We start from the raw sequence: 13,264 nt of genomic DNA, 5'->3' as shown, positions 1-13,264 counted from the left end.
TTCAATTTCATTCTATATTCATCACAAAAAATGATAAATAAATATGTAAAAATACCATATTTCTGAGGCTGAAATGGATTAATCATATTTACATTAATTTCCATGGAAAAAAAATTGTTTTGGTTTGTGAACAATTTGGTTTGTGAACTAGTGCCTGGAACAGATTTAGTTCATGAACTGAGGTTCTTTTGTATGTAATTCCATTTTTATTCTTAATCAGTCTTATTCTATTTAGCAATCCTTAGCATTGTTCTTACTTTCAGAGAGAGAGAGAGAGAGAGAGAGAGAGAGAGAGAGAGAGAGAGAGAGAGAGGCTTATAGGGGTTTACTGTATTTATACATGTGATGCTGACAATAGGTAAATGTGACCTATGCTTGTCAAAGCAGCATGAAACTCAGGGCAATAATGCATGGTAAGATTTTAGGACTAGAATCATAGGTGTGAAATTCAAGGATTGTGAAACTCAGGTGAAGCGAAACTTGGAAGGGTACTGTATATATTTGTTGTGTTACTTCAAATACAGTAGTGCAAATGTGCTTATTTTGAAGTTTTTATTTTAAATTGTGGAATTTTTTATATTATTTTCTGGTTCCTTGGAACCATTTATTTATTTTTTTTCCATTGGTTCTTCAGTCACCATAATGCACATTTGCTATAACAGACGCTTCATTGGAATTAATCACGTTCACTGTCACATACCCTACTGTATATTGAGATGGTGAAGAAAGAGTAAAATGAGTATATTGGTAATTGTGAGTATGCTGATGCATGAAGATATGATGAATTGAGTACATTGAAATATTAATTGATGCATGAAGAGGTAGTGAAGTGAGGATGATGGTGGACAGAAAAGCATTTGAAGTATGGAAGGTGACAGGAAAGAGAAGGATGATGGAGAGGAAAGGGAGGCTGTTAGGGATATGAGGTTGGAGGGTGTGGTGAAGGGAGAGATGGGGGGACTGCAGTGGATGTGGCCAGTGTGAACACGTGCCTCCCCGTGTGTTTCTGAATTGGTAATCATGTATTTATTCACCATCTGGGAAACTGTCTTGAAGGGACCAAGGTTTTCGGAAGCCAATTTGGCGTCACGGGTAAAGTTTACAAGGAGGACTATGTTACCCAGCTGATACTTTGGGAAATGAACCGAATGATGTTGACAAGTGCAAGCTTGAGTGTACATGGCTTGATGGAGGTATGAGAAGGAAGTGAGTTGCAGCTTGGCATAGTCATTTGTGTTATATAAGGGCTTTGCTTCTCAAGCAAGATGTCATACAGCAAACGTTTGTCTTCCCCAAACAGAACAAAGTGTAGCGACTCATTGATGCTGGAGTTATAGAAGGAATTAATGGACACTGCAATATGAGAAAACCACAAATCCCACGTATGAGGGAAGCCATCTGTGACATGCTGTAATACCTCTTAAATTTTATGGTATGCTTGCTCCACAAGATAGTTAGATGCTGGATGGTGTGCCACAATGTACTGTAAGTCTGTTGGATTCTGAATGCCATGCACAACTCAGCAACCAACTCATTTCAAAATTCAGCACCATTATCAAAGAAAATAAGCTTTGGTGAAATAAAGTTACATTGGCATGAGCTGCTTATGCAGCCATTTTGTCCTGCAAAAGAGTGAGCACAAGATACCGTGAGAAATGATCCACACACACAAAGAGATTACCTGAGGAGGGTGTGGAAGCTGAAGTCAACACTTACTGTATCCCAAGGATGTTCAGATACAGAGTATTCTGCACCACCACATCATGCTAAATGTGAGGACAAAATACACACACTCACACACACAGTTCTAGATGAGATGATGCTGCACTACCACTTTGTTACATTATGTCAGATGTGAGGACAAAACTCACACACACACACAGTTTTAGATGTGATGGTATCACACTGGATATGAGGGCAAAACACATATTCACACAGTTTTAGATGTAATGGAGCTGCACTGCTGTGCTTCTATGTCATGCTGAATGTGAGGACAAAACACACTCATACAGCCCTAGATGCTGTGATAATACATCATGCCAGGGGTGAGGACAAAACACACACACACACACATTCTCACACAGGTCTAGCCCATGCATCTGGAATAAATAAGCATTTTTCCAGTGTTTTCAATACCCCAATTTTTGTTATCCTCAAGTTTAGCATTATGCCTTTGAAAGAAAGCAAGTGCAAAACTTGATAGGGTATTGTAATTTATTTGGCATAAGAATTACATATACAGTGGCACAATACAAATATTGAACAGAATAATTCCCAAGTACTTTCATAACAAACAACCTGTCTATTGTGCTTCCTGCAGAAGTGAGGCAAGTGATGCTAACAAGAAAACGATATTTGAAGTTCGAAATATCTCAGAGTTTGGGGTCACTTGCCTCACTACTGCCTCAGATTCCTTTCACAAACACACCCATGAGACTGAGATGAGTGTGAGGCAGGGATGGTATATGGCATTGATTGGCTAATTATCAAAATGGCCATTGGTATACTGTTTGTACTATCAAACAACATCCCTATAATTATCAGTCATCACCATTAATATTATCAATCTCTACCAGTGACACTACCAAAATTCACCCCTGATACAGAGTTGTCATTGCTGCTTGAGCAGTCCGTGCCATCAGTCATCACTTGTAAACAGATTTGGTAGAACAAGCTGTGACATCAACAGAACTTACAACAGCACTCAGCTGCTGTGGACAGCTTATTATGTACTGAATAAATATATTTGTAATTTATTATAATAATTACATGTGTATAAGTATACGAGTATTTGTTATTTATGATTTTTAATTGCTTCTCATTCTAAAGAAATTTGCAAAATATGTCTGTAAGATGTATGAAGTTCATATACAGTACAAATTCTTCTACTATAACACTGAAACTACCACTTGTCAGTAGCCCATGCCTACCCAAAGCTTGACCTTCAGCATAGAAAGTGTAGAGTGATTTTCTGAGCAGAGGAAAAAAGTGAACCTGATACATCAGAGAATGTGGTAGTTAATCTTAGAATAAGCTAACAAGTCTCTTGGTTCACCTGCTTATACTAGCAAACACAAAATGCACAATGAATATTAATCACCCAACTCCCCTCTTGACCAGAGGAGAGGAGCAAGGAGAGAAATAAATATATATTAATAATAAGCAAGTCACAACTTATGTGCCCTAACAGTTATGTCCTTGTTTGAGGCAATATCATTGGGAATGCCCTAGCTTGAGGTGATACATGTGAGCCAAGGAAACAGAGAGGAACTTATTTCTATTGTGGAGTAGAATTGTTTTTACCTTACTTTTGATGGGCCAGCAAGTAAGAGCCACCTATAAGTGTTATATTCATGGCCATGTGCCTCTATTATCAAACAAACATTATTGCAAAATAATAGACCATCCTTAAATAAGGAAAAAAAATTCTTGGAAAACAATTGGAATCACAATAAAAATTTAAGAATCACTGCATTGCTTACTCAAACTTTCAACTGCAAGGGCCAGTATCTTCATGACTCTTTTATATACTCTAGCTATGGAAATACATTTATAACAGTGTTTGTTTCTGTTTTCAGGCACTTTTACCAATCCTGAAGATTGCAGCCACACAGGCAGAAGGTAGTGGGCTGTCTGTAAAGCGAGCAGCCATCATCAACATCTCCTCAGTGCTTGGCTCCATAGAGAAGAATGACAAAGGGGGTATCTATCCTTATAGAGCCAGCAAGGTATGTCTTTTAAAATACTTGTTACCTATTCTTTCATTATCCTATGCTCCTGTAACTGAGACTGTAATCCCATCTGATAGTCAGCTGAGAATGCTATGAGTGATGGATATTATTGTCTTTACCAAACAGATTTAGACATAAATTCAAAACTTTTAGCTGAGCTACTTAACAGAGATCACTCAGATCCTTACACTCTTAAGTAAATTTTTAACCAACTCAAACCTCCATCCTCATAGCTTTAACTTCCTCTTTACTTCAGTCCAGAGTGACATCCATTCAGTACTGGGGGCTTGCTTGAACAAGCCACCCACTCTTTCCGCCATCAACCCTTGGATGAGAGTGAAGGGGAGTGTTGTAGGGCGAAAAGAGAGAAAGAGGAGTCCCAGGGTTAGTGGGGGAAAGAGTGGGTGGCCCAGTACTGACTGATTGTGGCTCCAGCTACAAGGAGCAGGAGGGGGAGGGGAGGGAAAGAAGTAGTAGGTGCAAATGTACAAGTAGCATTAATTACCAGTTCTTTTGATATGTGAAACTTATTTATAACTTATATATCATATTTATATATGTATAGTGAAACCTCATTTTCAAACTTAATTCATTCCTGAATGCCATCTAAAATAAAAAATATTCAGCAATTGAAACTTTTCCTCCCCATAGGAATCAATACAAAATAGATGAATCCTTTTTAAACTTTTACAACAGTAATTTGTGCATAAAATCATACAGGGAAGTCCCATTATTTTGTCATATTCACAAGATTGAAGTCTTAATTTTGGCAAGGCTGAGGAGAATCCCTACCTATCTCTTTCCCTTCTGTTGCCTACTAGGAGGTGGGGCTACCTGCCTCACTACCCTAAGGAACTCAGAGATCCTGTTCATGCTTATCTGATCAGTAACAATGGGGATGGATGAGCATGTCGCTTGCAAAGATGCAGCTGACAGCATTCCTCTAAGGCAGGTCTAGGGTCTAGGGTGGGTGGCTGGTGTGTGGCCACCTGGCCTCATCAGAGATGTTGAGGATGAAGGGGTAACCAATGCCACAAGTTTCCACTGGAGTCTGGGCATCCCTTGGGGTCCCTTGGCATCCCTTCAAGTCCCTACGCATCCCTTGGCAATACACTTACATGACACAGTTTCCATCCAAAAAACATCTTTTCCTATTGTGCACTCTTGTACATACACACTGGCCATATTATGTACATGGTACATGAAACACAATTTTCTTTCTAAAACATCACACACTGTTCCATGTACCCCATTATTTATGAGTACCCTTTGAAGAATTCATGCACCCTTGGTTGAACCATGCACCCAGGTTGACTATCATTGCCATAACATTTACTCTCCATCCTTCCTCACTCCCTCACACCCTCTTGAATAATTTTATTCCTATTCTGTGTCATTCTGTTTATCAATCCTCAAGATTGTTCTTATTCACCATTACATTTCCTTCATTTCCTTCACTCATGCTTTTTTCTCACTTACTTCTTCCTATTCACAGCTATTCTTACCCTAGCTATTAATCCCTCAACTCACTCATGCTTACTTTCTGTTCAACTCATTCATGCTTACTCTCACTCTCAATTATTCAACTAATTAAAGTCACATGTTCATGACTCTTCCCCCCCCCCCTCTCTCTCTCTTTCTCTCTCTCTCTCTCTCTCTCTCTCTCTCTCTCTCTCTCTCTCTCTCTCTCTCTCTCTCTCTCTCTCTCTCTCTCTCTCTCTCTCTCTCTCTCTCTCTCTCTCTCTCTCTCTCTCTCTCTTTTACATTTTTAGTGTTCTTCACACTCTCAATCAGTCTTTCACCTCATACTTACACACACACACACACACACACACACACAGGTCCACAATCTCCACATTTCTACATTACAGAGGTGGAGGTGGAGGCAGAGCTTTTTTTTTATCAGAAAATGTAGTTGGAGATATTGATGCAGATCTTTTGTTGTACTAAAATTCTGATGCAGATAGTAAAGCTAATAGTATCCTCACTGCAGATGCAGATATCTGATACATCAATATAACACAGATCAGAGTATTTATGTGAATTGTTGTTCAGAGTACCAATATCAGCAAACAAGTTCCTGCCAAGCTGCACCACTGAGCTGAGTGAATAGATTTTGCTGCTGCTTGATACAGCAAATTTATTATGAATGTAAGAGCTGCTTGAATTATCTTTGGTGTTGGATATAGATTGGCCGCGTATCTACATATGACCGAAATGACCACATTCTGGTTCACAGCTTCATTGTTTGCTGGCAACAAGGTGCAAGGTTCAACTTGCACTCAACATCCCCCTCTCACTATGATAACTTGGAAGTAAGTTTTAGCCTCAGCCTTTGCTGTGATAGACTTTAGCAACACACAGCAAAGGGTTTGGAGGCACATGAGGGCAGGCATAAATATTTAGATATGTTTCATTATAGTGAGGATCCAGTTCAAAGAACCAATTTTGGAGACTTGGTACCACTGTATGTGTTACCAAGCCCAGGTTATATATGGTGTTTACCTTATAAACATGCAGACCTTTGATAATACTAAGCATTTAACAGTACAGAGGCCTGAGTAAGGATACTTGGCTGTAGTTGTCTGTGTGATAGTAGAGAGTTGGCTGATGTGTAGAGTGGTTGGTTGCTGTGCTATTGCATAACTGATTTTGGGAAGTGCTGAAAGTGGGCTTATGAGCACTGGGATAAGGGTTTGGATTCTTGCCATTTAACCCATTCTTTGAGGTGGATTTTTAATTTTAATTTGATATTTAACATTAACAACATTAACATTAATATTTTGTCAGGAATTAATATCTTTCCAACAATGCTGACAGCACTAAATGTCCAATTGCTCATGCTTCAAAGACTTTCATACACGGCATCATTACAATCAAATACAAAATCAAATACAGAAGGAGGTATTATCAATAATCTACAGCCTAGACAAGTTTCACTTGTTCATATACAGCCAAAAGTTATCTCTGATCACATACTGATGGTGTCACTTTTTTTAGTCCCACTAGTGTGTCACCTGCTTTAGCTACCAAGTAACTTGCTTGATGGGCCCTCACACCAAGCCAGTATGACTACAGCAATGAGTACAGGCAAACAGTGGACCTCAGTAATGTAGATATCCTCAGCTGACTACCAGCAGGAAAGGATGCTAAGTTCGATGAGAAGCAGGCAGCAGATGTGTCAGTGGTCTGCACTATACAAGTTATTAGCAGGCAGCTGAATCCTACAGACAGGAGTGTTGACTAAGGAATCCAGCAGAGATCTACTCATTCCTACAATTATGTGGTACATTAAGGAAGAATGGCTACATAATATGAATTCCTAAGAGGTGCTTCAGTGAAAGCTGGTGGATTCTCTGATTACTGAGAATGGTTGTCTTCTTTTCAGACCACAGGTCATCATTCCAGACAGACTGAGGAGTAGAGTAATATAACTAATACACCTGGGCCATTTTGGGATACAGAGAATGAAGCAACAAGCATGCATGGTGGTGTACATTGAGCCTATGCTAGACTTGAACAGCTTGTGCTACCCAAGTCAGCTAACCATCCATGGATGCTACTAGAGAAATCTTAGAGCAGGCTACATGTGGATCATGTCATCAACTTCCTGGGTACAAACTAATTGATTCTCATAGAGACTCACTCTAAATATCCTGCATACAGGCAACACTTTCTGCATGGAACAGAGCCATAATGGATTTGTAAGAGGAGGATTTTGGCCACTGTGGATATCCTCACACAATAGTTACAGACAATGCTGCTACCTTCATGTCGGAGGAAATCTATGCTCGATACAGGGAATGAGGTAAGTATCGTGCACCTCACAGGAGCACTGTATCATTCAACTGCAGATAGTGCTGTTGAACATCTAATACAGCCATTCAAACAGTCTTTGTGTAAATTGTTACTCCTGCCCATGATTACACTAGAGGAATTGTTGTTAAAATACAGATGTATGCCACTGGATTCTGTGCACTCATTCAGCAGTCTGCTCAACAGATGCCAGATTTGATGCAAACTGGATGCTATTTTCCTTTTTCTCACACTTCTTAAGGGAAACAAGCAATGAGTGGGACACAGTCAACTAGTTTCCAAGAGGATTCATCTCTTCAAGATGGGATCACAGTGGTAGAAATTGTACTTTGGCCTGAAGCATAACAAGCAACCACATGGATTCCAGTGCACATAGTGTTGACATTCTTGCTAAGAGACCAAATGAGGTGTGGTGTCAACACATCAGTCAGTTATGCTCTCATCATGGCATAGAAGAGGATGCAAATCCAGGAGAGGTGCCAAAGTTCCTGTCTCAGCTGAAGAACAAAAAACAAAACAAAAAAAAAGATAAAAAGGGGAAAAAAACAGAGAACCACTCTGATACTTGATGATGTGAGAAGAAATAGAACAGATGATTGCTATTAACTACAGATAATAAGAGATTCTGAATAGCTTCAGGCAAGCCTCAGCTGGCAGGGAGGTGTTATGATTATTATAGAAATGCCAGCTACCACTAGTAAAGTTCAACTAAGAGATTTCACCAACAATGGTTTGATAACCCCCTTGATTTAGGGCTCTGTGGTGTTGCAGGATTAGGAACGTGAAGCCAACTTGAGGTAATATCTAGGCAGCAGGGAGAGCAGGAGGTAGTCCACTTTCACATCCCAGGCTGTGTTGATGTCACATACAGACCACAAGAGTAGGGAAGCAGGCCAAGGGTTGTTTATCGAAGATCATAGGAATAGTCATAGATACAATGCTGATAACACTGGATGTAAATAATGTTGTGAAAACAAGTTACAATAAGGAAGACAGAAAAAAAAAGACTTCACATGACTAATATTGATCTATTTACTGTCTTCCACATGGGCCACAATATTTGCCTAGCTTGCTCTTTTTCCCTCCTTGTTCGATTGAACTCTTGCTAGCTTCTGTACATAAGTGATATTGTTAAAATGATTAAATAATGTACCCACTAAGTGCTGTTTCAGCCTTTTATTTATTTATTTATTTATTTATTTTATTTTATTTATTTTTTATCAATGTAATTCCCATAACTCCCACCGAGTTAAACACAACTGGACCTTAAAATCATGTAGGTCTACAACTTCATTTACTATCTTTATGATGCTGTTAACTTCTGCAGAGCAATTTTCTGAAATATTATTATTGCATATCAAGTAGACAAAATTTGTAAGTCCAATTTAGGTCATCTGACAACCTATCTTAAAGAAATAAACATCTTCTTTCAAGGCGCTATAGATATCCTCACTTCAGCTCTAGGAACATTTAATTCTGAAGGGATTTCACTGTGCCTTAGTAATGACACCATATTATAAGTATCCTTCATTGATATTATTTTGATCAGTGGCAATTTAACTACACTACTACTAAGCCACTGGTGTGATTTTGCGATTGTATAAATGTGTTTTTGATTATATGGGCAGGAATTTTCTCAAGTACTGTGGTGATTATAAGATGGGGATAAAAATGATGAATATTTGGCCAGCAATTGTTGCTCATTATAGTAATCTGGCCATTATTTTTTTACCATTATAATAAGGTTAGGATGACAAGAAATATTATTTGATTACCTGGTTAATTATTTTCTGCTGCTATAATCAGTTTAGGACTAAGGTAAACTCTGTTTGGTTATCCATCAGAAGAGTTTCAGTGACAATTTTAGAACCATGATAAACATGATTTAGTAATTTCCGGTCACTTCGATAGTGGCATAACACAGTAGCATAACACACTTGTGATAACACAGAATTGAATATACTGAAACTCACACTGGAAAATTGTAATCTTCAGATTTTTCAAACAACCTCCCCTCTTTTTTAGTCGGAAGAATTAAAGAGTTTATTGTGTCATTAAATCTGACTGTTTTAGTTTAAATTAAGTTAACTTTTTCAATTAAGTTAAAGCCAAGATTTGAGTGTTACTGAAAAAAAAAAAAAAAAAAAAAAAAAAAATATATATATATATATATATATATATATATATATATATATATATATATATATATATATATATATATATATATATATATATATATATATATATATATGGAAAGGCATGAGGTATAATTTTGGGTGTACTCCACATTCATGTTTATTATGTTGATGTATATTTATTTATTTATTTATTTTTATTTTATTATTTTTTTCCAGGCTGCATTGAATGCCATCACCAAATCGTTAAGCACTGATCTCAGGAACTCAAACATCTTGGTGAGCAGCATATGTCCTGGATGGGCACAAACAGATATGGGTGGCAAGAATGCTTCTCTTACTCCAGAGCAAAGCATATCTAATGTTCTGCATCTTCTTAACACCATGAATGACACCCACCATGGGCAATTTTATCAACATGATGGTGTCAAACTGCCTTGGTGATAATATCACCATTACCATCATCATTATTAATTTAGTTTTCTTGGCAAGTTTCAGTTAAATAGCAAGTGTTAATTGCCATTAACTAGAATGTATTACTTGTATAAAGAACAGTGTATTGCATGTCATCTTAACACATCTTAATTTTAACAATGCAAATAACATCAGAATGTCAATTCTAGAAGTGCCAACCAACCAATGTATTGTGTACACCATTGGTTGACAGTCATTTAAAGCATGATGTCTATTAAAATACATGAACTTAAGAAGAATCATTATTACCTTACCAAGCAATTAGACTAAGTGAATTTCAGCCATGTTTTTTAATATTTTAATCATGTAATCCAGGGAAACAATTAGCAGTAATGAAAACAGAAGTCACTTTTAGTGTAGCAATGGTATCTCATAATACTGAAATAAATATATATAATAGAAATTGTAACATTTAATTTAGTAACATCCATACACACAAAATATACTGTTAGATTCAAGAGATAAATTAGGTCAGATAAGTGAGTAAGAGAAGAGCATACTTTATTCAAATTGAATGACCTCTTGTTCCCATAGAATGAGAACTGCCAATTTACATTTTCTTCAGTCAGTTTCTAGCATATAAGAAAACAAGGCATGTTTGATAAAATTAAAGGTATTCATCAGTGCAATACAAGTTGGCCATCAAAACTTAGTATCTTTGGCTCTAAGAGCCAAAGATACTTGTGAGCCATGATTATCACTAAAGCGTGCTGCCTAATTTTCCTTGATAGGTATGTATTCTTAAGTTTGAGCCTTTTAGTAGACCCACACTACACTAACTACAGGGATGTCAAAATCCAAAATGTACCTTTAGTGCATCACTAAGTAAAAAAAAAAAAGAAAAAAAAAAGTTTGAGGCTCTGTTCTAGAGCTGTCCCAAATTAGCTATTTTCCCAGACTAACCAAGGTTTACCCTTTACTTCTCTGCTACACCTCCCAATATAGGTATAAAAAAAGACAAATAGTGTGTCTGGTGTGCCAAACAATGTTTTTAAATTGAATGAAACAGCTGCTGTCCTAGATGTAAATTAAACACAAATATCATTAAATGGGAAACAAGCATGACTTTACCACGATCTTTGCAGACATGTTACCATACTCCATGGCTAACTAATATTAAGCAAAACACCAGTGACTTGCATCAAGCATTTTCATGGTGCATCATGTTTCTCTCATTAGTCATATTGTTTATATTAGTCATCAGTATTCAACAGGGTATCAAAAGAAAAACTGTGGTCCTCTGGTGAAATCTACCATAGCATTAGAAGACTATGGATACCCTGTCAATTGTCAATAATGAGGACCATACCAGTAGTAATCCTGGTTCTGACTGAAGAATGGAAATTTTGCTGTGTGATAGGCCCTTTATGCACTGTCACATACTGTATCATGTGTCTGGCTCATAGAATATTTCTTTCCCAACCAAGAATTTTTCAGATGAATCTCCCCTACTTGCTGGTGGCTTCACAACCTTCACTGTCCTAAATGATTTCTTCATGTCACTGATCAGCTGCTGTATCAGGAACCCTTCCCACACCTGAGGAGTTAAGAAGATATGTTATTTTCAAAGCTATGCAAAATCATTACATTGTATCTTATGTTTGCCTAATTCTTAAAATTAGTGATTACACTTTGAATTTTTGCTCTTCGAAAGATTCTCAAGTACAGTCAGTGACATTCATGATTAGAACTCCTGCTGACATGAGTATCACATTGCTCAAACTGGCAACTTGCCAATTCTCAGTCTGAAAAAAAATCTGCCAGAAGAAAATAATTACATAGAAACTTAGGTTAGCCGCTCATATGTTTTTGAAATTAAGTGTTTGACATATTGACATAAGGGAAAGTTATCTTTTGTGACTGCTCTTTGCTTTCACTAACAAAATGGTGGTGTTTGTTTTAAACAAAGTGACAAACTGACCTGATGTGTGGTGCCTGGAAAATATACAGACCATGATTACATAGTATAAGTGTTAGTTTCACTAGAATGGTGAAACAAACTGAAAAATACACTGCATAACTATTGCCAATAAAAAGACTATGAGTGCATTGGTGAAGAAATGGAGTGATTAGAGATGTAAGGATGTGCCTCACCACAAACATGGTGGTGAGCTACCCCAAAATGTTTGATCACCTTACACAAGACAGTTAAAAGTATATCCTCAGCTTACAGCAAAACAAGTAAAAAAACAAAGATTTTGGGATGGCCCACCACCATGTTTGTGGTGAAGCACATCCTCACATCACTCATCACCCCCTTTCTTTATCACTGCACTCAAAGTCATTTCACTGACAAAAGTTATGCGGAGTAATTTCACCATTCTAGTGAAACTCTAACATTCGTACTATGTAATTGTGGCCTGTATATTTTCCAGGCATCACACATCACCTCAGTATAACACTGTTTAAAAAAAAACATGGCTGTTTTGTTAGCTGAAGCAAGGAGCAGTCACAAAAGATAACTTTCCCTTATGTCAATATGTCAAACACTGAATCTGTTATTCCATGTTTTCAAAAAGATATGAGTAGCTAAGCTAAGTTGCCATGTAGCTATTTTCTCCCAGCAGATTTTTTCAGACCAAGAAGTGAGGTGCCAGTTTGTGCAATGTGATGCTCACATTAGCAGGAGTTCTGTATGCATAAGTTGCTGAATGTAGAGTAGTTATGAATTCACAATCTTCAATGATACAATAATCACCAACTGCCTTAGATAATAAGTGCAGGGAAATATACTGGGATGATTGTCACCACATCAAGACAAGATAATGGATATTTACAATATGGTTATATTAGCAAAAAAAGTGAAGTTCAGTGGCTGGATTGAGCTAAGACAATTTAGAGTTCCAGTCAAAGGCAAACATTTTTTCACAAAAGATGTTATCCCACATCACTGCTATCCACAGGCAGGTCCATGATGAGCCATAGTGAGATTCCTTCATTGGCCACAACAGGCCTTACAGGTGCCCAGGCAACTTGTTGATTTATGTCAAGTGAGTACATCATGGGGACACAACATCCTTATGTGTCAATCATGACAGCCAGTGGCATACCAAGGGGGGACCATGCAGCCATGCCCACCCTCCCCCTTTTACAAGCTCAGTCACCGAG

At 37.6% G+C, this 13,264-nt stretch overlaps 1 protein-coding gene across 3 annotated transcripts in view; it reads left to right on the top strand.

The window, feature by feature from the left end:
• Window positions 1-10,559, top strand: part of LOC135090824 (C-signal-like) — a 141,584-nt gene extending 131,025 nt beyond the window's left edge. For 2 of the 3 annotated variants that reach the window (XM_063987904.1, XM_063987903.1), the window contains exons 5-6: window positions 3,579-3,728; window positions 9,902-10,559. In XM_063987904.1, coding sequence (XP_063843974.1) covers window positions 3,579-3,728; window positions 9,902-10,126 — 375 coding nt within the window. In that variant the 3' untranslated portion in view covers window positions 10,127-10,559. Of the gene's footprint in view, window positions 1-3,578; window positions 3,729-7,119; window positions 7,540-9,901 lie in introns of all 3 variants that reach the window. The other variant, XM_063987906.1, reaches the window with a different exon arrangement.
• Window positions 10,560-13,264: the final 2,705 nt, after the last annotated feature.

Source organism: Scylla paramamosain, chromosome 36 (assembly GCF_035594125.1).
Source record: "Scylla paramamosain isolate STU-SP2022 chromosome 36, ASM3559412v1, whole genome shotgun sequence".
NCBI lineage: Eukaryota > Metazoa > Arthropoda > Malacostraca > Decapoda > Portunidae > Scylla > Scylla paramamosain.
Note: the sequence above shows the minus strand (reverse complement) of the source record. Positions and strands in the feature narration are given on the sequence as shown.